The 23876-nt window shown below is 43.9% G+C and overlaps 1 protein-coding gene and 1 long non-coding RNA gene across 2 annotated transcripts in view; one reads left to right on the plus strand and one right to left on the minus strand.

Annotated features, from left to right (window-relative positions):
* The window catches only part of CHRND (cholinergic receptor nicotinic delta subunit), a 76204-nt gene that overhangs the window by 31550 nt on the left and 20778 nt on the right, over nt 1–23876 (plus strand). Inside the window, exons 7-9 of the mRNA XM_078667943.1 lie at nt 4809–5009; nt 9578–9689; nt 18717–18831. Coding sequence (XP_078524069.1) covers nt 4809–5009; nt 9578–9689; nt 18717–18831 — 428 coding nt within the window. The remainder of the gene's footprint in view (nt 1–4808; nt 5010–9577; nt 9690–18716; nt 18832–23876) is intronic.
* LOC144792760 (uncharacterized) overlaps nt 18861–23876 on the minus strand; it is a 46030-nt gene continuing 41014 nt past the window's right edge. Inside the window, exon 3 of the long non-coding RNA XR_013602617.1 lies at nt 18861–18945. This is a non-coding gene — a long non-coding RNA (uncharacterized LOC144792760). The remainder of the gene's footprint in view (nt 18946–23876) is intronic.

Genomic DNA, 23876 nt, shown 5'->3' on the forward strand with positions numbered 1-23876 from the left:
TGCCCACCACTCCTCCCCCTGCTTCTCTGTGAGCAGTGCAGCCCCACCCCGCCCTGCCAAACTGCCTCAGCAGGAAGAATAAAATGACAATGACATTGAGTTATTTTCATTTTATTTTCCTTTATTTTTTTTATACTGCTGAAGAGAAGTGGGGCAACACTCCACTGCCTAAGCGGAAGAGACGCCACTGGTGTGATTTAATATTGTGTCATAAGGAGAACTGTTAATTTTTGTATTTTTTATAGAGATGGACGAAATTACCAATCTTTGCTCCTCTAAGTTCATGACATTGAAGAAAGTACTTTACAAAGTTGGCAATTGTACACGCTTCTTCTTTATGGGAGTTTTCAGCTACCCCCTGTCAGGTCCAGTGCGGTGTTCCCCAGGGCTCTTCTCTCTCTCCTTTACTCTTTAATCTGTATATCGCTCCCCTCATCTTTGCTCTACAGCAACTGGAGGTCTCGGTATATAACTATGCCGATGACCTCCAGCTCATCTTTAATCTTTCTTCTACTCCTGACTCTATTTCTAATTTCCAATCTATTCTATCTTTCATCAGGGACTGGATGAACTTCAACCACCTGAAGCTCAATCCCGATAAAACGGAACTTGTGGTGACAGGTGGTTGCTCCAGTCCCTGGAATTCTCTCTTTTGGCCCCCCTCCTTTGGCTCTCCTCCTACCCCTGTTCCCTCTGTTAAGACTCTCGGTATTAAGCTAAACAATCAACTTACTATGCACTCCCAGATTGGTTCGGTGGTTTCTTCTTGCTTTCTTACTCTCCGTACTATCCGTTCTATCTCCCGTTTCTTTTCTTTTCCTGCACTCAAGCTAATTATGTCCGCACTGGTCCTGTCCCGCCTGGACTACGGGAACATTTTGTACAATGGCATCCCTCAGTACAGCCTCCGTAAACTGCAATTAGTGCAGAACCAGGCTGCCCGCCTTGCTTTTGGTCTTCCTAAATTCCACCACACTTCCCCCCTCCTGAAAACTCTTCACTGGCTCCCTGTGCGGGAACGCGCCCTGTTTAAACTAGGCTGCATGGCGTTTCAGGCCAGGACTGGCCTGGCCCCCCTTTTCATATCTTCAGCCATCAAGGCTTACGTCCCTGGCAGAGACCTCCGCTCGTCGGCACATCTCCTTTTAGCTGTACCCCGTTACCGGAAAAAGAAACTGGGTGGCTCAAAATTTTCCACTCTTGCCCCCATGTTCTGGAACTCTCTTCCCTTTCATCTTAGGTCCCTCACCGAGTACTCCGGCTTTCGCAAAGCTCTGAAGACCTTTTTATTCTCTCAGGCTCTTCTTTAGTAAATTACCTGTTTTCCAGTTGCCGCCTTAGTTACCGTTCTAGCTCAGTTGGTTGCCTTCTACTTTAGCGCCAAGAAACCGCCCAGGTGTACGTTGCGCTTGATAAATATTTTAAACTTAAACTTTATCATGACTGTGAAAAAATTAAGGACAAATCCTGAATTTGTCTAATTTTTTAGCAAAATATTTAATGTTGGTAAAAGGCAAGCATCTTTAATCAACAGAAAGTTACTCTGAATCCCAAATACCACCTGTATCGTTTTAACAAACAGTTCAAGCTTCTTTAAAATTCTTAATAATTTTTTACTTTTACAATTTTTTAGGGTTTGTTTGTTGGAAGCCCAAATGTAATAAATTTAAAACGATTTAAAAAAAAAAATCAGAATCAGGCTTGTTTGTTTGAAACTGCCATCTTTCGCAGAAAATAATTCAATTTTATTTCTGCAGTAGAACTTGGTGCACATCTCGTTTTATTTAGAAAAAGATGTTACCGATGTTGCCAGTGCAGTAAAGAAAAGAAACTCTTAAACACTAAAAATCATTAGAGCTTTTGATTAGACAGAATTTTCCCTGCAGGGATCAAATCCACACGCGTCTATCATTTTTTGCTGTTCAGCAGAAAATCACAATTTCTGCCGAAAATGTCAAATGTATTCGTTCAAAAGTTGGAAAGTTACTACAATGTGTTTGTTTACAAGATATATATATATATATATATATATATATATATATATATATATATATATATATATATACTTGAAGATGAAGGATCACAAGAAAACAACAGCCAGCCAGGGCAAAAATCTGGATCCCAAAGGATACAATGAGTCACAAAGAAATAAAATATCCAAGAAAGAAGTGACTCAAACAGATATATTCACCAAAGAACAAAAATATATTTCCACTACAACGTTTCAGCTTCCGCCTTCCTCAGGTAGTTTCAAGATGGTATTTTTTTTTTTTTAATTTTTTAATTTCAAGTTACTAGTTATGTTACCAGAAGGACCTATGCAATAAGACAGCATCTTACATGTCGCTCAACATGCATTATTTATGTGATTGAATGCCAACGACAAAGCTGTAAAAAACAATATGTAGGCCAAACAATGAATGACCTCCGCACACGATTCAGGAACCACAAATCAGCAATAATCAATAAGAAAATTGACCAGCCTGTAGCCAATCATTTTAACCTTGTGGATCATTCACTATCAGATTTGAAGATTTTCCCCGTGGAACATGTCTCAAAGGAAGAACTACTGGCCTCCAGGGAAAACTTCTGGATGTACCGTTTAAAATCATTGCATCCAGATGGACTGAACATTACTGACAACACATCCTGATTACTGCATATCTCAAGAACTCTCAGGACTGCATTGATTCCACATTCCAAATGGAATCTTCACTCATGATGCTTTTTGAAAATTCAGCTGTGTCATCTGTGCAGCCACTGAGCTTACCATCTTGAAACTACCTGAGGAAGGCGGAAGCTGAAACGTTGTAGTGGAAATATATTTTTGTTCTTTGGTGAATATATCTGTTTGAGTCACTTCTTTCTTGGATATATATATATATATATATATATATATTGCTTGTTCTTTTTTGATTTTTGATGTTTCAACCTATTGCTTTTTGCATTGATATCTGTGTATTGCCTGTTCTTTCGCATTTTTTGTGTTTAACTTGTTTTGCTATGTGTACATCACTCTGATATCCGGACAGGTCATGTTCGTGCTATATAAAACTCCTTAAATAAATAAATACATAAATGTAAAGTGCCATTGGGCTCCAGATAACACAGATTATTTTAAAGGTGTGAGTGATTTGTTTAAAAGCTTGCAGCATTCTTGTGATTTAAAAATAGTAGAACTGTTTGCCATTCACATGTACGTGATAGTACAAGCAACACCTTCTACTTTCTTTGGGAGCTTTGAAACTGTCTGCAATGTCTGTGGAAATCTTATGAACAGTTATTTAACTTTAAAACAAGTTTTGTTTGCTGAAATTATCGAATTTATTTTTAAACTTGAAACCCTGCTTTAGTTATGGAAATGATTTGAAGTTTTGAAAAAGTTGAGCTTGTTCATTTCAGTGTAAAAGCAAACTTGCACTTCTTAAAAGTAAATGTCAGCTTTTATAGCTACTAAATGATGTTTTAATTTACAGCTTTGAGGGTGGATTTCCCCAGCAAGTGGAATTTTGTCCAGTGCATAGTGCATCAATGAAGACATGCTAGATAATTCATTCACAATAGGAGCTATTAGTGCAGAAAGGCCTAGCATGGAGTGGGGTCTCATTCTGAACATTGTTTAACACCAAGACTTCAAAGACATAAGTGTCCTGATGTTTCACACCTAAGTGGGTCACCATGCATGCACTGGCATAAGGAGGGTGACCAGGCATCCCAGATTTGTCAGGACAGTCCCAGGTGTTCAGCAGCTGTCCCGGCAGATTCGGCAAATTTGGTTCATGTACTGGTTTTTGGAGGGCGTCGATTGGAAACAGTGAGAGGCACTATTTTAGGTGTTCTAAAACTGTGCTAGTTTGCAGCTGTTAATAGTGAGCAGTTTAATAAACAGGTGTGATGCTGATTTTAAAAATTTAGGGGCATATTATCAAGGGGGTTTATCTGCGCTTTTTTGGCTTTAAAAGACAAGAAAGCGGAGATAAAATTATCTCCCTATTACCTAGCTGTCGCTAACACCAGTTAGCGACAGCTAGGAGGAGATAGCGACAATCTTGGGCCCCGCTTTGCATGGCAGTGATATTTATCACTAATGACATGCAAAGTGGGCGTGCCAAGATGTTAGCGACTGGAAACAGTCGCTAACATCGCTATCTCCTATTACCAACTTTTGGAGATATTCGCGCTAAGCGCGAATATCTCCAAAGGCTAACACCTGCCCCTGAGCAGTTCTTAGCCATGTTATCCAATGGGAGGTGGATAACATGGCTAAGAGCATTAGCTCGGTAATGCATGAATATCGCTGACTTTACAGCGATATTCATGCATTTCGGCCGATTTTTATCGCTTAGGAGATACGATAAAAAAATTGCCGCTAAGCCAACATAGCGATAATTATCGCTAGTTGTTGGTAATATGCCCCTAAATTTTTATAATTTTCTTAGAGACTCTGTTGTGCTCCTATGTTGATGAGAGCTGTCGTTCTGCACTGCTAAATTGATGTAAATCTGTAGTCCTTCTTCTATTTTTGCAAAACGTCCCAGTTTTCGGTTCTCAAGATCTGGTCACCCTAGGCATATGGCAAAATTATGAGGCCACTTCAGAATGCCATGAGGGTTCCCTGAGGTGCCCAGATCTCACAGGTATTCAGTGGCCTTGAGATGAATGCCCCCCCCCCCCTTGAAGGGATGGGGCCCCCACATCTCTGCAAGGGCTTCAGGGGAATGTGTTACACCCCTGCATGATTAACAGAACTGAACAATGAATGAGTGGTCAAAATTTGGAAATAATGCAATTTTCATTCTTTTCTTTAGAGAACGGTGAATGGGAGATCACACATATTCCAGCCAAAAAGAATATCGACACAAGTTTGCCCCCCGACAGCACCAAGTACCAGGACATCACCTTCTACCTGATCATCAGACGCAAGCCGCTCTTCTACATCATCAACATCCTTATCCCTTGCGTCCTCATCGCCTTCTTGGCCAACTGTGTCTTCTACCTGCCGGCCGACAGTGAGTCGTGGGGCTGACCAGTGGGAGGGGGTGACCACTCTGCACAATCCAGAACAGGGACACAGTGGGCCACGGGGAGCAGTGGCGGCCGGCACAGGTAAAATCGGTGAGGCGGGCGGGGGCAAGGCAGGTGGAGGGGTGGATGTCAACAGACGACAGAATAGGTCAAATTAAATAAAAAATAAATAAAACCACTTTCCTTGGGCTCGCCGCATTGGCAATGCGGCGAGCGCAAGGTAAGTGGTTCTATTTTTTTAAATTTCATTTGACCTATCCCGTCGTCTGTCAACTACCCTCCACCCCGCCTGCCCCACCGCTCAAACCTGTGCCGGCTGCCACTGATTAGGAGACATCCTCGAGGTAGGTCCCATTTCCCAACCCATGCCGGAGCATGTGGGTGGTAGATTTGGTTTTTAAGTACAGTGTCATGACTGTGATCAGTTGTAAACGTACAGGTCACAGGGAGGGTCGCGCGAAATTCAGCATAATATTCTTTTTGCATAATTATGCAAAATGCAAACCCAACATCTATAGCTATATTTTAGTGCAAAATGTGTCCTTGCATCCATTTTAAAGTGAGCTGTAAAATCCAAATATTTGTATTAAATGGAAGAGTTTTGCTGATGACCATTTTGCAAATTAGTGGCTTGGATTAAGATGATAGCCATATTGTAACATAATATGTAAATTCTCTTGCTGCCTTGTGCAGTACACTTTTCAGTATATTACCATTTCAAGGCACACATTATGTGACTGTGTTAGGGCTGATGTCTCAAACTATAGCTCCTTTCGTTTTGACAATTTTGCATGTATGGAATTAGACAGAGGAGTTAAATATGACATCAATGGGATATATTTCTTTCGGAATAACAGACATTTTCATGGTTCAAATAAACGAATTCCATATGCACACCATTTAATTTCATATAAATGAGTTTCTATTAGTTTTTATTATCTGGATTAATCCATTTTTGACCAGAGTGAGGCAACTGAGATAAGTAGTTCAGCAGAAAAAGGGTTACTCTATTGCACAATACTGAATTATTCATCACCCTCTGGGGCATATTAGCAAGGGCGTTATCGCCACTTTAGCAGCACTTTTTGCAAATAAAGTGGTGATTTTTTTATCGCCCAATTACCAAGCTGTCGCTAACAGCAGTTAGCGACAGTTTCCGGGCGATAGCGACCGGTTTGGGGCCCGCATTGCATGTCAGCGAAATTTGTCGTTAATGACATGCAAAGTGGGCGTACCCAAACTGGTAGCAACTGAAAGCAGTCGCTAACACAGTTATCGCCTATTAGCAATACCCGCGACGCGGTAAAAAAACGCGTGCTAACAGTGATTAGCGCCAGGATTTTACACCTGGTAAAAACCTGATTTAGCCATAATGGGCAATGGGAGGTGGATTCTACAGCTAAGTCCCCACCTGCCTATAATCGAGATTTTCCTTAGCAATAGGAATTTTATCGCTGAAAATCTCACGTTATAGATGGGATTCGCCACTACCGCTGGGTTTTTTATCGCCGTGGAGATAAACTTTGCGTTGGTAACACTGCGTTATCTCCGCGATAAAATCCAGCGATAAGAGGCGATAAGGTGGCCAACCCCAAATTGATCTGTCTCCAGTTTCTCTCTAAACACAACACTGACTGACAGTGGAATCCTGAATGGGGGAGGGGACCACAAGATGGTGCGTCCAAAAGAATGTGTTAGGGTCTTGGATAGTAATATGTTTCTTTATCGGAAAAACTAGCATGTAGTAAATACCAGCCACATGTGTGTATTTATCATTCAGCAGCTTTCGATCATACATTGTTGAATTGGTCGCAAAGTTTTGACTTACTTTCGAGGGAGCCAGCACCAAGTTCATGTCTCTCAGAAGATTATGGGGTCCTTCACTATTGTGTGTAACCCAACCTCTTAACAGGCGCTTAGAGGTTGGATAGATAGAGCGGCACAAGAAGGAAACCTAACCTTTGCTCGTTAATGCCCACCATGGGCATCAGTCGTGCTTTATTTGTGCTGGTGGTTGGAGGTCCATGTTTTCTCATGGCATTCTGGGAATTGTATTCTTGTTTACCCCATTATTAAACCAGAACTACAAGCCCAGAATGGAAAGAAAACCTTCAAACTGGAACAACTAGGCTGGCATGGACCTGGGGAACTTGGCAACTATGTGAGCACAGGCAGTGAGTCGTGGGGCCTAGGACTTATGTTTCGTCATCAGACTTTGTACCAGGACAAGGCAGAGAAAGGCAGTAAATGGAAAAGGAAGAGAAAGGTAGGAACCAGTGACAAAGAGAGAAAGCAGGGATGGAAAGAGTGAAATGGAGAGACAGGAAGTGGAGGGTGGTGGAAAGAAATGGCATGATGTGGAATCAAGCCTGGGCAGCCTTGCTATTTAGTAACCCTGCAAAGCAGCAGCACCAGAGGTGGGCTCCTAACAAAAACAATGTATAAAGTAATTTCTGTTTATTTAAAAAAATAAACAGTGAGTGTTATGGGCTTAATGTCACATTGCTGCAATGACAGAGGCATTAGGGAGAGGATGTGGCCTAAGGGCTAAAACGATCAACCTCGAAGCTGGGGAACTGGGTACGACTCTCAGGCAGGGGCGCCCAACCCTGTGATTTTGGGCAAATCATTTAATCTCCCAGTGCCTAACAAAATTAATTTGTCCATCTGTAATGCAACTGGTGCTCTGGTAAAGGGCTCTGATACCTTCTGGTCGAGTTGGCACTATATAAAACTGCAAAAAAAAAAAAATACGTCTGAACAGAATCTAACTAAACTTCCTCCTTATCCACCAGATAGGTTGATTACCTCCCTCCCTATCAACTAAAACACTATTTCCAGCAGGCGCAGCCAGTACAAGTAAGAGTGGTGGTGCAGTGGGGTAGTGGGGTGGTGGGGCGCTGAGGTAGTGGGGCGCTGGGGCTCTGGGACGTGTAGTAAACTCCTGGCCCCATATGTATCTAGTTCTTGAATATTAATGAGGAAAGACTGACATTGTTTCCAATTCAAGTTCCCAACCCAAAATATTTAACAAAAAATTCGAATATACATCGAGCATCCTCACTGCAAATATTTAGTCAAAAATATATAGTAAAAGACATTTTGACCATTTATTCACTAAAACCTTCCAATGTTTCACGTGACATGAAATTAATGAGCTACAAATAACAGAGCAGATTGCACCTGAACCATAAAGGTCTTCTTCAGGATTACCAGTGTGTCCTTGGGCACTTCTACCCCTAGAGTGCTGATATATTCAATGGCTTTGGGGGAATCCAGGACACATCCCAAAAGGCTGGGTACTCTGGAATATTTCTAAGACTAAGGTATGGTCAGTAATGACTCAGGCAGCACTGGAATGGTACCAACTCTGCCACGTTGTTTCAGAATTAACCCTGGGTGGTGAGCTCCAATCCACTGTTGGAGTTTGTGGTGTTACCGGAACTTACGAAAAAGTTGGCGAGCACGGCAGAGTTTTTGTTGTCACTTCACAGAGTTCCACATAGCAGAACTCCACGAGCTCCGCCCAGGCTTATTCAGAATGCCTGTGAGCCCGCGTAGTACCAGCACATCAATAAAGCAAGGCAGGCCGGCATCCTCTGGGCGCCACCTTCTGTGAGGCCCAGAAACGACGGAAAGGCCTGAAACTTACCTTTTTCAGCACATGACAAGCACTACAGATGGCAAAATTACATTTTATTTCAAGTGCTGAAATTCTTGCAATACTTAGTCGCCCAAGCCGTCTCCCACCAGCCTGCTCACAATTATATACCATTATTTTATCTCCTATTGAGGATTTCTTCTGAGGAAGATGTTTATAAAGGTGCAGACGTATGATGTAAATAAGAGTCAGTGATGTCCCAGCAAGAGGGTGAGGGCTTCTTTACAGTGGCGGCTCCTCCACAATGGCAGAGGAGCGTCGCCCCACTGGCTCAGAGCCAGCAGCTGAAAAACAAAATGGCATCTTACTATCATTTTATTTTTTATCTGCTAGCTCTGAGCCAGCGTGTGCAGGGAGGGGTTGGGCCGGGCCATGGAAGACGGGAGGAGGAGTGGTATGTACACTTGTAAGTGCGCATGTCATTCTGGCCGGCCGCCTTAGGCTGGCCAAACTGACATGTGTACTTTGCTGTTTCTCCAACCCGGCTGCATTGTACAGCCGGGTTGGAGAAACAGCACAGACTCCCTGTGCGTGAGCGAGTGTCTTTTCAGCCAACTCAGGCCAATCCCCACACTGCTGTCATGCTTGAGAGCAGCATGGGGATTGGATGGGGAGTCCGTGATGCTGCCCCAGGGACTACCTGAAGATGCAGAGCAGAGAAGCAGTGAGAGGCGAGACAGCCGTCACCATGAGGTAAGTTTTTAGTTTTTATTACTCAATCCCTGTGCCCTCCCCCCTCCCCTGCAGTACCCCGCGCCCGCCCACTTTTAAATGATATCGGCCTCCAATGCTTCTTTCAAGTTCTAATAATCTTGTATTGATTGGCAAGAAACAGCCTTTGCATATGGAACCTGGACTCTCTTGCTGAAGGTTTCATTTTCCTCCTTCCAGGTGGTGAGAAGATGACTCTGTCCATCTCAGTCCTGCTTGCCCAGGCTGTCTTCCTACTGCTGATCTCCCAGCGACTACCAGAAACATCTCTCGCTATCCCGCTTATCGGCAAGTGAGTCTTGGAAGTGATTTACCATCTGGGCTGCTGTTATGGTGAATAAGAGTGCATGGAAACCTGAAGCAATATACTAGTTGATAGGGTGAGGGGGAGGGGTCTATACCTATGTTTTTGTTTAACCACATTCATTCCAAAATTCAGCCTTTCCTCTGGATTACCTTGGTCTCATATGACCTACTACGACATATAAGTATGAGATCAGCACCAAAATGGTGTAACTGCAGTGGAGATATGAAATAGATCTCCCCAGGTACTGGAACTAGGCCTAGGCGGTAAACTTCTCTCAGTTCGCAGAGTTTCCGGAGTTTTCTGCACTCCGCGGAGCTTGCAGAGTGCAGAAAACTGTGCTCCGCGTAGTGCAGCAGAGTTTTTTTCCCGCTCCCACTTGCGAACGGTAAGTTCACGATCGCCAGCTGCCGCTCGGGTAGAATTTCTGCCCGAGCTGTAAGAAAACCAACGTGAACAGCAGTTCGCACTGCACTCCGCCACTTGAGAGACTTTGCAGAGTTTATTTGTCACTTTCCAGAGTTTCGCGTAGAAAAACTACGCAAACTACACCCAGGCCAGACTTTCCAGGAGTACATTCCACGCAGGGTTAAGGTTGTAGGAATAAAGTCTACGGCATTTCGGGAAACAACCTTTACAACGCAACTTTTACAACGAACTGCCATTACAACGAAATTTTTACTACGCAAAAACTTTTACAACGCATACCATTACAACGCAGGATTTTACAACGCAAGTACCTTTACAACGCATACCATTACAACGTAAGTATTGGTAAGTATATAATTATTTTTAATATATTATATGTTTGTGTTTTTGGGTATGGGGTATTTTTAGGGTTCAGGGTCAGTTTTGGGTTTTTGGGAAAAGGGGTATTTTTAGGGTTCAGGGTCAGTTTTGGGTTTTTGGGTAAAGGGGTATTTTTAGGGTTCAGGGTCAGTTTTCAGTTTTTGGGTAAAGGGGTATTTTTAGTGTTCAGGGTCAGTTTTCAGTTTTTGGGTAAAGGGGTATTTTTAGGGTTCAGGGTCAGTTTTCAGTTTTTGGGTAAAGGGGTATTTTTAGGGTACAGGGTCAGTTTTCAGTTTTTGGTTAAAGGGGTATTTTTAGGGTTCAGGGTTAGTTTTTAGTTTTTGGGTAAAGGGGTATTTTTAGGGTTCAGGGTCAGTTTTCAGTTTTTGGGTAAAGGGGTATTTTTAGGGTTCAGGGTCAGTTTTCAGTTTTTGGGTAAAGGGGTATTTTTAGGGTTCAGGGTCAGTTTTCAGTTTTTGGGTAAAGGGGTATTTTTAGGGTTCAGGGTCAGTTTTCAGTTTTTGGGTAAAGGGGTATTTTTAGGGTTCAGGGTCAGTTTTCAGTTTTTGGGGTACAGGGTTAATTTGTAAAAATAAATTAAAATTATTTTTAAATTAAATTAATTAAATTAAATTAAATTAAATGTAATTATATTTTAATAATTTACATTAATTTATATTAATTTTTTTTTATATACTTACCAATATTTACGTTGTAATGGTATGCGTTGTAAAGGTACTTGCGTTGTAAAATCCTGCGTTGTAATTGTATGCGTTGTAAAAGTTTTTGCGTTGTAAAAAATGCGTTGTAATGGTAGTCGTTGTAAAAGTATGCGTTGTAACGTCATACATCCGGCATTTCTTAGTTAAAGAACTACTAAATATCCCAACAGCACCCCCCCCTCACTCCCCCCCCCCCAGACAGAAGCAAGGATCTGGCTAATTACTTCGAGTCTAAAATTCTGCGGATACTGGACTCCCTTCCCACCGTCAGCCCCCCTCCCATCCTGGCTACGGCGGACGAAAACAACAGCCCACAGCTGGAGACTTTCAGGGCAGTTTCCCTCACCGAGGTGACGTCCACGCTAGAGAATATGAAAAGCGGTTCCCCCCTTGACCCAGCCCCGGCTAGATTCTTAAAAAAGGTGTCCTCCACCATAGCCCCAATCATCAAGGACCTTATCAACTCTTCCCTTGCTGGTGGAACGGTACCCTCCAACTGGAAGAACGCAGTTGTGAAGGCGTTACTGAAAAAGCCCCAACTGAACCCGGACGACATGTCCAACTACAGACCGATCTCACTGCTCCCTTGTATCAGTAAGATGGCTGAAAAACTAGTCAACTCGCAACTATCCCAATTTCTCGAGACAAACAATATCCTGCGCCAATCCCAAACTGGGTTTCGACCTGGCCATGGCACGGACACCGCACTCCTCTCCGTCATCGAGGAGGCAAGGTGTATCCTAGACTCAGGGGGATCAGTGGCAGTGATCCTCCTGGACCTTAGCGCCGCCTTTGATACGGTGGATCATCGTGTCCTTCTACACCGCCTGGCCAAGGCAGGTGTTGTGGGTACGGCGCGAGCCTGGATCAAATCCTTTCTTTCTCATCGATCCTTCCAGGTGTGGGACGGCAACTCCCGGTCAGAACCTCTTCCACTGAAGAATGGAGTTCCCCAGGGGTCGTCGCTCAGCCCCACCCTGTTTAATGTCTATATGGCTCCCCTGGAAGACGTAGTGGCCCCCTACGGTATAAAAATAATTAATTACGCTGACGATACCCAACTTGTTGTATCCCTGTCTCACCTGGATAACCATCCTGACAGCCTGCTGCACTGTCTCCAGGACATCCATACCTGGATGTGTGACTCTGCCTTGAAGCTGAACGGCGCAAAGACCGAGATCATGCTCCTGGGCAATAAATGGACGACCTTTCCACCCACATCTTGGCCCGACACCTTCGGCGAAATCCCCTCTCCTAGAAAGGAAATCAAGACACTAGGAGTTTGGCTGGAACCTGACCTTACCATGAAAACGCAGGCAGCCAAGACAGCAGGTGCCTGCTGCGGTCTCCTGCGGTCCGTACGTAAGATCTTACCCCTTCTTCCCATTCCATCCAGGAAATTACTTGTCCAGGGTCTGGTCTTGGCCCGGCTCGATTACAGCAATGCCATATATCTGGGGGCCCCTGAATACACCTTGGCCAAACTCCAACGTACCCAGAACGCGGCGGCCAGGCTCATTATGAACCTTCCCCCCAGAGCGTCGGCCAAGTCTGCCCTCAAAGCCCTACACTGGCTTCCAGTCCGCCAGAGAGTAGAGTTCAAGGCCCTATGTACCTCCCACAAGCTCATCAACGGAGTTGGCCCTGCCGCGCTTAAACACATGGTCACCCCCTACAAAGCCTCAAGACCCCTTCGCTCCGACGCCGAACACCTTGCTACGGTGCCTAAATTTAGGAAGGCCCGCACCGGCGGTCGCCGCTTCTCGGTCAAAGCCTCCACAGCGTGGAACTCACTCCCTCTCAGTCTTCGCCTGGAACCCTCCCACATGGTGTTCCGCAGGAAACTTAAAACCCTCCTTTTCCCGAAATAAAGCACCCCCCTACCCCCCTTTGTATCCTCACAGGTTGAATAGCGCGGGGATGCCTACGGGTCACCAGGCGCTTTAGAAATCGCAAAATAAATAAAATAAATTTCTTATGGATCCACTTGCTCTAAAATGTTTCTGGTCCTGAGAATTCATATGTTCATTTATAGCTGGGTTGGAAAATGCGTGCATTTTTAGAAAATTCTGTTATTTTTCTGGCTTGATTCACGGGCAGTAGGCATTTGACAAATCAGCAGGAAATCATATATTTAACACAGATTAACTATGTAGTCTTAAAACACCATTGCACCATGGTTATCCATTTGCATGCCAGAAGCTATTGCGGTGCCTGGGACAGAAAACGGAAGCGGGGCACGTCATTAATAAGGAGGGCCAGCATGCTTTAAAATCTATATATAAATGTTGCAGCATGAACTAGAGGCCCTCAAATAGCACGAGGCCTTGGGAATTATGAGCACTCTGTCCTTTCTTTTGATGGACCATATGTAAACACTCCTGCTTGGAAAAGTATGTACTACTGAACTAACCAGAGCCACCAAGTTGTAGAAGGGAGTAGCGTTTCCCTTAATATTAGAGTCAGGACCTAATGAGATCAGTGAGGGCACTCGGGAAGGTTCTCCCGCAGTAGCAGGGCGGATCCACCTGCGTGCCTCTCCCTGTCCCCGCCGATCCACCGGTGGAGACAGGAAGAGCAGCACCACACACGTTGTTTTAACAGTGACAGAGGCATCACCCTAATAAATAGTACCCACTCTCCCTCCAGTAATTTTTTAACACACCATTTTAGACTTCACTGACACTTACACCCACGCACCCAAACGGCTTCTTATCAAAAGATCTCCGATAAAGAGACCGTTCGAGGGACCCGTAGGGCATTGCAGCGCCGGCCCGACGAGGAGCAAAGCCCAAATGATGAAGCATGACATCCTTCGGGGTGTGTGAGGGCATTATGATGAGAACACACTGTCCCCCACAGATAGAGTAGCACACGACAAAAGTTTCTTCCTCTTTCATGCTCTACAAGGAACAGTGACTCCCTTCGTGTACTGTTTAAAAATCACTGCAGATTACAGTTTCCTGTGAAATGACAACATAGAGGGGCCGCTCTTTCTTGCTGCCCTGTTTAGAAACCACAGCAGTGCATTCCACTTGGCATTCTTACATACTCGGCAATGATTACTGCAGAGTAGGTAAGGGCCCCAAGGCGTATGCAATGCAGAGGGATATGCAATGCTTCCTAAATGTTAGAAACCACCTTCGTACCACTCGGCGGCGTGCCATTACATACTCTGCAGTAATCACTGCAGAGTATGTAAGGGCACCGAGTGGCAATTGGCTGCCCTGTTTTCTTAGCTCAAAATGCAGCCAAGGCTGCATTTTTCCCCAAGTAAATAGCCCCAAACTCCCACTCCACCCGCACTGGAATTCTGTGGAATCTCCCGAAATCTCATGAAATTTTAATGTAATTCAGTGGAATTCAACAGAATGAAATCCTGCCCATTCTGCCCACCCTTATTGTGCACGCAAAAGAAAAAATGCCTGTCAGAGTGAAAGTGTACAAGCTGGGAAGAGCTCTGAGTAAACAATGGCCAGACTAGGAGTTGAGACGCAACTGCTCCTCTTTCTGTGCAGAATAGAGAGATCGCAAGCATGCAAGTGCCTGTGTGCACATATCTGTGTATCTGTTTGTGTATGTTTGTGCCCATCAATCAATCAATCAATCATAGCATTTGTAAAGCGCACTACTTACCCAGGAGGGTCTCAAGGCGCTGGGGAATGCTGCTACTGCTCGAAAAGCCAGGTCATGGGGAGTTTTCTGAAGGTCAGCAGGTTTTTCGGTCTGCCATAGGTGGATGGGGAGGGTGTTCCAGGTTTTGGGGCGAGGAGGGAGAAATATCTGCTGCTGGAGGTCTCTCTTCTGCTGCGGGGGACTGTGGCGAGGGAGAGGTCGGTGGAGCAGAGCTGGCGGATAGGGGTGTAGAAGCTGAGTCGTCTGTTGAGGTACGCTGGTCAGGTGTTGTGAAGTGTCTTGTGTACGTGGGTGAGGAGCTTGATGGTTATCCTCTTGTTGACAGGGAGCCAACGCAGGTCTCTCAGGTAGGGTGTGATGTGGCTGTGGCAAGGGATGTGTGATCAGGTGTGCAGAGGCGTTCTGGATGTGTTTAAGCTGTTTCAGGGGTTTTGCCGAGACTCCTGCGTAGAGGGCGTTTCCATAGTCCAACTGCTGCTGACGAGGGCCTGGGTGTCTGTTCTTCCCGTTTCCGTGGGGATCCACTTGTAGATCTTGAGGAACATGCGGAGGGTGTTGAAGCAGGAGGAAGAGACAGTGTTTACCTGCTTAGTCATGGAGAGGGTGGAGTCGAGGATGACCCCTAGATTGCGAGCGTGGTCGGTGGGTGTTGGAGCTGTTCTCAGTGCGGGCGGCCACCAGGAGTCGTCCCAGGCCGAAGGGTTGGATCCGAGGATGAGGACCTCCATCTTGTCTGAGGTCAGCGTCAGTCGGCTGTTCCTCATCCATTCGGTGACGGCCTTCATTCCTTTGTGGAGGTTGGTTTTGGCAGTGTGGTGGTCCTTGGTGAGGGAGAGGATCAGCTGGGTATCATCGGCTAAGAGATGATGTTGAGGTCGTGCAATCGGGCGACGTGGGCGAGCGATGCCATGTAGATGTTGAACAGCGTAGGGCTGAGGGATGATCCCTGGGGTACGCCGCAGATGATCTCAGTGGCTTTGGAGCAGAAGGTGGGGAGGCGGACGCTCTGTGTTTTGCCGGAGAGGAAGGAGGTGGTCCAGTCCTGGGCCTTCTCTTGGATCCCGGCTTCATGGAGGCGTGTTCGTAGTGTGTGGTGGCAGACAGTGTCGAAGGCGGCTGACAGGTCCAGAAGGATGAGGGCCGCGGTTCACCGTTGTCTAGCAGGGTCCTCATGTCATCGGTGGCGGCGATGAGGGCGGTTTCGGTGCTGTGGTTGCTGCGGAACCCGGACTGGGAGGGGTCCAGGATGCTGTTCTCCTCGAGGTAGTGGGTCAGTTTTCTGTTGATGGTCTTATAGATGACCTTCGCTGGGAACGGGAGCAGGGAGATGGGCCGGAAGTTCTTGAGGTCCTTGGGGTCTGCCTTGGGTGTGTGTATACCTTCTTGCACCCTGTTGTATGTGTGCTTATATGATTGAGTGTGTCTTCTGGGAAACTGACGTAATTCCTGCAATTCTTGGCATTATGTGGGCATCCTTTATAGCCATCTCTCACATAGTTTGCAGATCCTTGACTAACTGTGGGCAACCCTGGCATAAAGATGGCCATTCTTGACCACTGTGGGCATCCTTGACTTATGGTATCCAGTCCTTGCACAAAGGAGGACCTGACACAATAGCAACCATCTGTTTCATGCTGAGGGAATCCTTGTAGCATAATATTCAGCACTGACATACGACGGTGATATATATGAGGCAAAAAATGTTGATGGAAGGCTGTTATGTACAATGAATACCTGATGAAAATGATCATAGGTTGCGTGGAGACCAAACATGGTGATCCTAAAAATGAAACCTGAGATTTAAAAAAGTAGAAAATAACATACTTTTTTTTAGGGTAATGGGGTTTACCCAAAATAAAAAGTTTGCATTTGATAGCAAAACATGTGCATTTTAAGAAACTGAATCCATTAATAAATGGAGACAAAACCATTGTGTTGCTATAATATGTTTAAGGATGATAGTTAAGTGACAATTCATACCGAATTGCTATGATGTGTTGCTGATATTATTTCCTTGGCATCGGAGAGCACTTGCTGCTATGGCTGTTAACTCATTAGTTCAATAGAGATAAAACTGCCACACCCTAAACAAAATGGCCACTTGCTTCGTGTCACATGTAATGTCTCACTAGTTTTAGCACAAAATGCATCCTCACATTAATTTTTTATTACAAGGTGAGGGAATGCTTTTCATTTAATAAGGCATAATTGCAGTTATTGTCCCAGGTATTGTGTATAGCTTCCTTTGTGTGAATTATGCCAAGTTTGCAAGGTTTGCCCCTGCTTAATTTCATTTTGGTAATGATTTTTAGGTCTTGGTTTTGACAGATTTATAGCTAACAATATACATTGAGTCGGCATTTTGTCTACCTAATTTCACCCATTGCATCTAGTATAATGGGGTGACCCAGTGCCCCTCAGAACCTGGGTGTACAAGGATGTGGAAAATGTTGGTTATGTTGGGTACAGAATCGATTCTTGGTTTACTGAATAATAACCAATAAAAACAAACAATAATACTGAAAACTTTTCAGTAATAATCAATGAAAAGGGAAGAGAAGAAACAAAAAAAACTCACCAAAATCAAATCAATCAAAATCTGTCTTGAAGGATAAATCCATATTTTTGTTAAACATTTTATAGTGTTGAAATGACATTAGAAGGCTGTCAAAGTTCATCAACATACAATTTGTTGCAAAGGCGCAAGTGATATGGTGAAAAAAGATGTGAAAAAAGTGCCAAATGTGAACAAGGATATATACAGTGCAGTATGAATTGCTAAAACTGGCCATTCAAAGGACATCTATCCCTTGGTACATAAAGCTCTGCACCGCTTGGGATTTTAAATATCTGTTTCACATGGGGCGGAGAGAGTAGGGTCAGGATTATCACGAGCGTGTCGACGTTTCGACCCGATGGGTTGCTTGATTTACTAATAGGCACGGCGGGTCTACCTCAGGACAAGACGATACAAGGGAAAAGGAGCAGTATTTTCTCCTGTCAAACACACCATTCTAAAATCTACCCATTTCTAATTGTGCAGGCTGTCCCTTGTATCACCTTGTCCTGAGGAATTCATGATTGTGTGTAGAGACGTGTCCCTTCCTGCACATCAATAATCATTAAATAATGACAATTTGCTACTTCTATGTGTGTTGCAGATTGCAGCACACATAGAAGTAACACACCACCATTATTGATTGTTTATGTGCAGGAATGGACACCTTCCCGCACATAAACAATCATTCCCTGTGCTTGCATTGTCACGAGGCAGCTCATTTTAGCATCAGGGAAAACACAGGGATGCACCATATTTTTGTAAATACGGCACAACAATGCATTTTGGAAATGTGGTAGCATGGCGCTGCCAAATTTGGAAAACCAAAGGAAATGATGGACGGAGCGTTGACAATACAAGCACTCACCCTGAGTCAACTGATCTGGGTTTAATCCATCACCGTTCTTTAGCCCACTCTGCCACCCCAGTTCAGAAAAATTTGGCACAGCTCAGCGTTTTGACATTTCCGTGTAAATATGCCCCTGAGATTTCTGGGTATACCATAGGAACACGTGGCTTCTTCCATGGTTTCTAGGTAAACAGTGACAATGGTTTCTGCTCTGGGAATGCTCTGCTTACTAACACAATAGAATTCGAATCCTGATGCACTGCCAACTGTGGTTGATGTTGAGGAAAGTCATCTTACTGAGGTAAGCCTCTATGTAATGAAGAATCATTTGCAAATAATTGGCAGAGTCTGTCTGAAGTTTGAAGCCCTGGATGCCTACAACGCTGTAATGGCTGTACCATGGGTGCTAACAATGGTGAATTCCATGACGATCAACTGATGGGTTGTCCTTGGCATTGCAGGTACCTGTTGTTCATCATGGTGCTGGTCACTGTGGTGGTGGTGAGCTGTGTCATCGTGCTGAATCTCCACTTCCGAACTCCCAGTACCCACACCATGCCAGCCTGGGTCAAAGAGGTAAGACTGACCTTAGGGACAGGTAAGGCAGCTTGAGGAGAAGGGCTTGGGTATTTTCCATTTCCATCGTTGTTTATGAGTCTGTCCTCAGTACGGATATCGCTGAGTAGATTCCTATAAGGAATAAATGATGTTATAACGCAAACAATTAAAACGCATGCCTTTACATCATGTTTTTTACATCACAACTACCATCACAATGCATGATTTTACAACGCATGCCATTACAGCGCATTTTTAGAAACTACCATTACAACGCAAACCATTACAATGCATACCACTAAAATGCATACCATTACAATGCATAATTCTTTTGGCGTAACAGTGGGGTAAGTGTTGGATAGTGTAGGGGTACAAATTACTATTCCCATTCCAGTGAGCACAAAAGTAGGGTAAGTGTTAGATAGTGTAGTGTAGGGGTAAAAATACTCTTCCCATGTACCTCAAAAACCATACCCATCCTAAAACTAAAAAATACCCATTACTTACCTTATAATGCATTGTAACGGCATGCATTGTAATGGTATGCGCTGTAGTGAAATGTGTTGTAATGGCATGCGTTGTAATGGCATGCAATGTAAAGGCAGTTGCGTTATAATGACAGCATTCTAAAGGTAGTGTCTTGTAATGACTGCTTTGTAATGGTTGTTTCCCCCAAATAAGACATGTATCGAAGGGGGTTCAGTGGTATTGCGACAATACGAGTACAATAAATCATCTGGCGACAGGAGCATTGCTGAAACACGGTAAAGATGAGCAACACTCTCAATCCTACCACCTTCTCTCTGTACTTAACCTTGACAATACAATCTTCACCGGTCTAATAGCTAACAAGTCAAGTCAAGTCAAGTCAAAAACCACTTTATTCGATTTAGTTAAAAATCATAAAAGCATTCTACAGTCAAAGGGAAAGGGACAGTACATATTCATTTAGAGATTACTTTTAGAGATTACACACTTCAGTAAAAATTTATATATACACAGTTTAAAACCATCAATCATAATTTATATATTCACATTTTAAAAGAAAAACAGTTATAGAGAAATAAATATTTAGCTAAAAAATTACAGGAACAAAAGCATTTTCCATTTCCTTCTTTCGTGCAAAAACCCTTGTGTTACGTTTTAAGTCGTCTCCTCCTGATCCTAACAGCAGCAACAAGATAGTTGGCCACGCTAAACATGACCAAAGCTGAATCCAACAATTGGAGATACAGGAGGGCGGGTTTTGCCTGGTGGAAGGCTTTGTCCTTCAGTAAAGGTATCAGATATTTTTGTCTGGGCACAATAAAAAAAAGGACAGAATAACATAAGGTGCATATTGTCTTGCGTTGAGAAATTATCGCAATTGCAAACAGGAGCATCCTCCTCCTTGTGCCAGCCTTGACTATCACAAAGGACCATGTAAATCTGGTTAAACCGAAATTTAGCCAGAAGCCACCTGTGAAAAGGGATGTTAACAATGGCAAGGTACGGTTGTATAGTAAAGCAGGTGATGGTCAAGAAATGGGCTCTGATCGTGGGTTTAGTGAGTTGGCGTTCCTCCCTCTCCATAAATTTCAACTTAGCAAAGTTGAGCTTAACCCAATCTAAATCAGATTTCTTTAGACCATGGGGGGCAGAAAAAATCTCTGGTCGACCAAGGTCCAAAGAACATTTTTGAACGTATGATAGCCAAGCTATTTTTTTTGAGTTATCCAGTTTTAAACAGTCGGCCAGTATTTTATGGTTCAGACCTAGATTATTATTGGCCCAGGTCCTAATCCATAACAAGATAGGAGCCATTAAGAGGGTATCAGTAATATACCTTAAGCCGAGTTCCTGATGAACTGAAAACAAGGCTGGTGATTGGGGAAGCCCTAATATGGAACGAAGGAACTTATTTTGTTCCCTCTGAATAGCTTCGCCATTCACATAACCCCACAGACCTGAACCATACCTCGCTATAGCCACAGATTTTGCCCTGTGCAAGTTTAGTAAAGCACCAGTTGGCTTCCCACCCAGTCGCCTCGAAAAACTTAAAATAGCATTGGCCGAGCTCCTAACTGCTTTGATTTTAGCTGTAATTTGAGGAGCCCAGCTTCCTTTGGTGTCAAAAATTACACCCAGGTAAGTAAAAATTTTGACATTTGTGATCACGCCGCCATTGCAATAAAACTGCTTTGTATTATTTTTGGCGGCCCCAAAGGCCATGACGTGAGATTTGGAGTTATTTATCACTAAGTCAAGTGAGGACATAAAATCATTAAAAGCATTTAAAAGTCTTTGCAAACCTAAATGAGTCCGAGCCATCAAAGCTGCGTCATCCGCGTACAGGAGAACAGGGATGCGTGTATCCCCTGCACGCGGAGTGTCCAAGGTAGCAGTTAAAAGAGTCTTCTCTAAGGAATTTATATATAGAGTGAACAGCATGGGTGCAAGAATGCAGCCCTGCCGCACACCCCTACTTGATTTGAACCAAGCTGTACGATTTCCGTCATGATCCATTCTAATAGAAGCTTTTAGATCCTTGTGGAGTTCTGCCAAAAAGTATACAAGTGGGGGATCAAGTCCCAATTTTAACAGCATGGTCCACAGCCGAGCTCTATTTACCAAATCAAAGGCCGTGGACAGGTCCATAAATGCTACAAAAATTGACCCTTTTTTTGCAGTAGTGTATTTCGATATTAACAAATGAAGATTTAAGCATTGGTCCTCTGTTCCTCTGCCAGCACGAAACCCATACTGGGCATCTGATAAAATATCATTGTCTAGCGACCAATTGTTAATTCTTGCTAACAAAACTTTGCCCAGAATCTTCATGGAAGAATCCAATAAAGAAATTGGACGAAAACACTTGGGGTCACTTCTTAGGCCCTTTTTAAAAATGGGTACTATGATTGAACATGCCCAAGTTTTTGGCAATCCCCCCTCATACACACAGTTAAAGACATTGGCTAAAATCTCAGCCCACATCTCAGGATTAAGTTTGTATAGGTCCAAAGGTACCCCATCTGGGCCGGGAGCTTTATTAGCAGCAGAACCTAAAATTGCCAGTTCTACTTAAGGTTTACTAAATTTTAACTTAGTAGGGGGAGTTGGGGAGCCGGACATTACAAATGCCTCAACTGGTTCATTTTAGCCATATATGTTAGAGAAATGTTTGATCCATTCAGCTTCAGGGATGTTAATTTCAAGATCGGTGTTGCTTGTTTGAGCAAATAAAGGATTATTAATTATGGACCAGAATTTAGAACTTTGTTTAAGGGTTACAGAATCCATTAGTGAATCCCATGCTTCATCTTTGATGGCCTTTTTTCGCGCCTTAACCGCCAAAGCATATCTTTTTCTCAACTGTGCCACCAAAGACCTATCTCTAGGGGATTGTTTAAGGGCTTTCAGCAAAGCCGAGTGTGCCTTGGAGCAGGAGCGATCAAACCACCCAAAGGCTGGAGCGGAACCCCTCCTTGGTTTAGCTATTAGTTCCTTTTCAACTCTGGCACAAATAGCTTCGAAGGCACTAACTACCTCCTTCCCCCCCCTCTCTCCGTCCCTACATTTCTCAATTTCTGCGGCCATTTTTTGCTCAATCTGGACATGAAAATCCTCACGGCAAACTTTACACCATTTGAGGCGCCTACCCTGGTCTCTATTCTTTACGTCCCTCGCACCAGTAGCCCTCAAATCCCCTTTTCTCAAACCCGAAAAAGCATCCAAAACTAACAGCACCGGGTTGTGGTCACTAAACCCGCTTACAATTGCATTATAAAACAATACATGACGTAAGAGCCCCGGGGACATAAAAAAATAATCGATAATTGATTCACTCCCTCTTGCATTATACGTGACCACACGGTTTGTTGAATCTGAAAACCCTGGTTCATATAGATCATTGGATGATAACAGATTTTCCATTGCCACACCCTTCGGGGTATGTTCGAAATGTGGCAACGATGTGTGGTCTGGACCGGTATCATCTATGATCTGGCAGTGTAACTCACACAGATGAACATTAAAATCTCCCATCATAATTAACTGAACAAAAGTGGTTTGTTTTGACATGTAATTATTTAAAAAAGAGGATAAACCTTCAAGAACAAAATTAGGGGGTCCCCCTTGCACGGAGTTATAACAATTTATAAACACAATCTTATTCTTGTCTGCCAAAAGAATTTCCACCAGCTGAAAAAAGTGTGAGGAACTGGGTATCTCTTTGACTGTCCCTGCTAATTTTACTGAAACTAGAAGTAACAGCCCCCCTCTATCCCTTCCAGCCGTGGAGCTCTGCCCATTGACAAAGAATGAAATATAGCCATCTACCCAGAATCCCTTATCTTTTGACCATGTTTCTTGTAGGGCAACTATATCGTGATCCTTCACTTGGTGTAGCCAAATCGGATCATCCTGTTTGGCCCGTAGGCCCGCGATGTTCCATGATAATAACCTGATGTGCCCCCGATCCAGTTCTGGAGGGTCATTTGTAGCAATGTTAACCGTATTATCTAATGTGGTGGCCTCTACATTAACTGGGCATGGGACAGTCCGGTTATCGTGCTCAGGCTCTAGTCATTCAATATCTATTCGATCGGCTAGAGCCGAGAACCTATTTGACAACAATAAATCGTTTGAAGGACTGATCCTTACAGAATTAACTAGGCTGCTACCCTTGGGTGGCTTTGTCACCCAGTCATTACCACACATAGGCGAGATAAGTTTGTCCTCCGCCCAAATATTTTTGGAAAAATGTGGCTTATTGTTTTCACTATCGCCTGGCCTATAGGCTCGAGGGTAGAAAAAGCCAAGGGGCATTGCTCGAACACCTTTTCCTACAGGGTCCAAAGGAGAACCATCCCAGAAGAGGCGGCTGGCGACACTTCTAGATTTAAAATTAACAATTACACAATCTCCTTCTACATTTTTCTTACTTGAGCCCACCCAGTTCACCCTTCTACTTGTAACAATATTGTCTGCGATGTTACTCTCTCCCGTGCAATTAGCATTGCACCATTTTTTAACATGCTTAAAAAGAGTATCCTGATGTTCCACCTCCCCATCTGCAAGTTTGG

Source organism: Lissotriton helveticus, chromosome 11 (genome assembly GCF_964261635.1).
Source record: "Lissotriton helveticus chromosome 11, aLisHel1.1, whole genome shotgun sequence".
Classification (NCBI taxonomy): Eukaryota; Metazoa; Chordata; class Amphibia; order Caudata; family Salamandridae; genus Lissotriton; species Lissotriton helveticus.